Consider the following 2,500-nt stretch of genomic DNA (forward strand, 5'->3'; position numbering starts at 1 on the left):
GGAAATAATAATTGAAATAATAATCCATATAAATCGAAAAATGTTACTTAAAGACTAAAAACTGGAATTTGTAAATAGAATATAAAAATGTAATACATTTTTAAATAATAGTTTTAAAAGATGTTTGATTAGTAGTTTAATATGAGATGTACTTTAAATGAAGTGTTTCTCTCTAAAATGATCCTCAACCTACAATTTTGTATTTAATTTATTTAAACCTGCGGCTCAGAGGAAGAGCGGGTCGTCCTCTAATCTGAAGGTTAGCGTTCGATCCCCGGCTCCTCCAGGTAACATGTCGAAGTGTCCTGTCGAACTGCTCCCGATGAACACTTACGAAACTTTGAGAAAATCGGCGAATTCCACCTTTTGCTGATGATACAGTGGTTTTTACAGCCGGAACAAAAACGGTTCACTCAGAGTTATTGACAGAAAAGTTTGAGTTTTGAATCTCATGTTGATGTTTTTTTTTTTTTATTACATCAAATAACTGAATCTTTAGGAGCTCAAACATTTATCAAACATCTATAATCAGCCTCAATGAATTTAATTTCTGTTTTTGCATCGTGGTTCAGAAACCTGAACCTGTCCAGTAGAAACAGAGTCGACCAGAAGTCCTCTGCAGCTCTTTGACTGATTGACTGATTGATCGATTGATCGATTGATCGATTGATCGATCGATCGATTGATTGACTGATTGATCGATCTCTCTCTCCAGGTTCCTCCCTCCCTGCCCCCCTTCCCCCCTCTACATCATGCCTGTCCTCAAAAACCTCCCAGTGCGCCTGAAAGGCGGTGGTCCGACTCTAGACAACGCTTGGATCCTGCGCAGGATGAGCCTCAACATCACCCCCCACCATCACAACCCCTTCGACAATGATGACGGCATCCACGGCAACGGCGGCCACGGAGACCACTGGTCCCCCGGCAGCTCGCTGCTCGACGGCGACGTGCCGAGGGACCGCAACCCGTTCGAGGACGAGGAGGACGAGAACGAGGCCAACGAGGGGAAAAAGGGGAGCGGAGGTGGAGGCGGAGGTTCGGTGAAGGGATCATTCAAGTTCAAGTCCCCGCTGAAGACGCTGGGGAAGCTGGGAAAAAACCTGAGAGTGTCGGGGCGGAGCAAAGGAAGTGCAACGCCGTCCCCACAGGGGTCACTGCAAGGAACGCCGTCACCTTCAGAGAAGAAGAAGAGAGGGAGGAGGAGCTCTGAAGGAAGTCTGCTGAGGTAAATAAGACGATGGAAATGTTGAGACGATGGAGATAAGACGGATGAAGAGAGTCAGAGCAGTGATACTTAACTTACGGCCCGCGGGCCAAATCCGGTCCCCAATAGGGTGTCCTATGTCCTAAAATCCTGGAAACATCCAAAAAGCCGAGAAATGTCCCAAATTTTAGAAACCTTCTAAAATCCTAAAAACATCCTAAAATTGTAGAAATATCTGAAAATCCCAGAAAAGAGCTACGATCCCAGAAATGTCCTAAAATCTGAGAAACATCCCAAAGTCCTATTAACACCCTAAAATCCTAGAAATCTGAGAAATGTCCTCAAATCCTAGAAATATCTGAAAATCCCAGAAAAGAGCTATGAACCTAGAAATGTCCTAAAATGAAAGAAAGGTCCTAAAATCTGACAAAATGTCCTACAATCCTATAGAAATCCTAAAATTCAAGAAGTGTCCTAAAATCCTGGAAACATCCAAAAACCCCGGAAGCGTGTGGGGCCGCTGTGGGCGGCCCTCCTGTCACTTCGTAAAAAAAAAAACAACGTATATGAGGTTTGTTGAGGTCAAATGTTACAAAAGAGTTTGCTCACGTCGGCGTTTCTTCCTCCGTGTCGCTCTCAGGTTTGCGGGGAAATACCGCGACACCCTCGGCTCCCGTAAGGAGTCGCTCACCAACGGCGAGCTGAACTGTTCGGAGAGCGAGTGTGACTCGACCAGCCGGCGCCTGTCCTTCATGAAGATGGTGGGCCTGGGGAAGCTGAAGAGGGAGTCCATGAACGACCACTCGTCGCAGGGGCCCGAGGAGCAGCCGGTGCAGGAGGAGGTGGTGGAGGAGGTCAAACCCAGAGAGCCGCTGTCAGGTAAGAACGCTCGCAGATCTCGCTCCCGAGACGAGCTACAGCAGGGCCGCTGAGCTCGCTCTGCTCAGGGGCCACTTCTACAAGATGACAGGGGGCCCGGGGCCAGCGGCCCCATATATGATTCTAGGATTCCAGGACTTTTCCAAGATTTTGAGACATTTCTCTAATTTTAGGACTTTTCTCAGATTTGAGGACTTTTCTCAGATTTGAGGACATTTCTCTAATTTTAGGACATTTCTCTAATTTTAGGACTTTTCTTGGATTTTAGGACATTTCTATAATTTAAGGAAGTTTCTCAGATTTAAGGACTTTTCATGGATTTTAGGATGTTTTTAGGGTTTTAGGACTTTTCTCTAATTTTAGGACTTTTCTCGGATTTTAGGACATTTCTCTAATTTTAGGACTTTTCTCAGATTT

General features: G+C 45.4%; 1 protein-coding gene and 1 pseudogene across 1 annotated transcript in view; both read left to right on the forward strand.

Moving 5' to 3' along the window:
* Positions 1–580, forward strand: part of ano7 (anoctamin 7) — a 19,517-nt gene extending 18,937 nt beyond the window's left edge. The window contains exon 16 of the mRNA XM_042486872.1: positions 573–580. Coding sequence (XP_042342806.1) covers positions 573–580 — 8 coding nt within the window. The remainder of the gene's footprint in view (positions 1–572) is intronic.
* The window catches only part of LOC121942834, a 28,029-nt pseudogene continuing 26,106 nt past the window's right edge, over positions 578–2,500 (forward strand).

Source organism: Plectropomus leopardus, chromosome 5 (assembly GCF_008729295.1).
Source record: "Plectropomus leopardus isolate mb chromosome 5, YSFRI_Pleo_2.0, whole genome shotgun sequence".
Classification (NCBI taxonomy): domain Eukaryota; kingdom Metazoa; phylum Chordata; class Actinopteri; order Perciformes; family Serranidae; genus Plectropomus; species Plectropomus leopardus.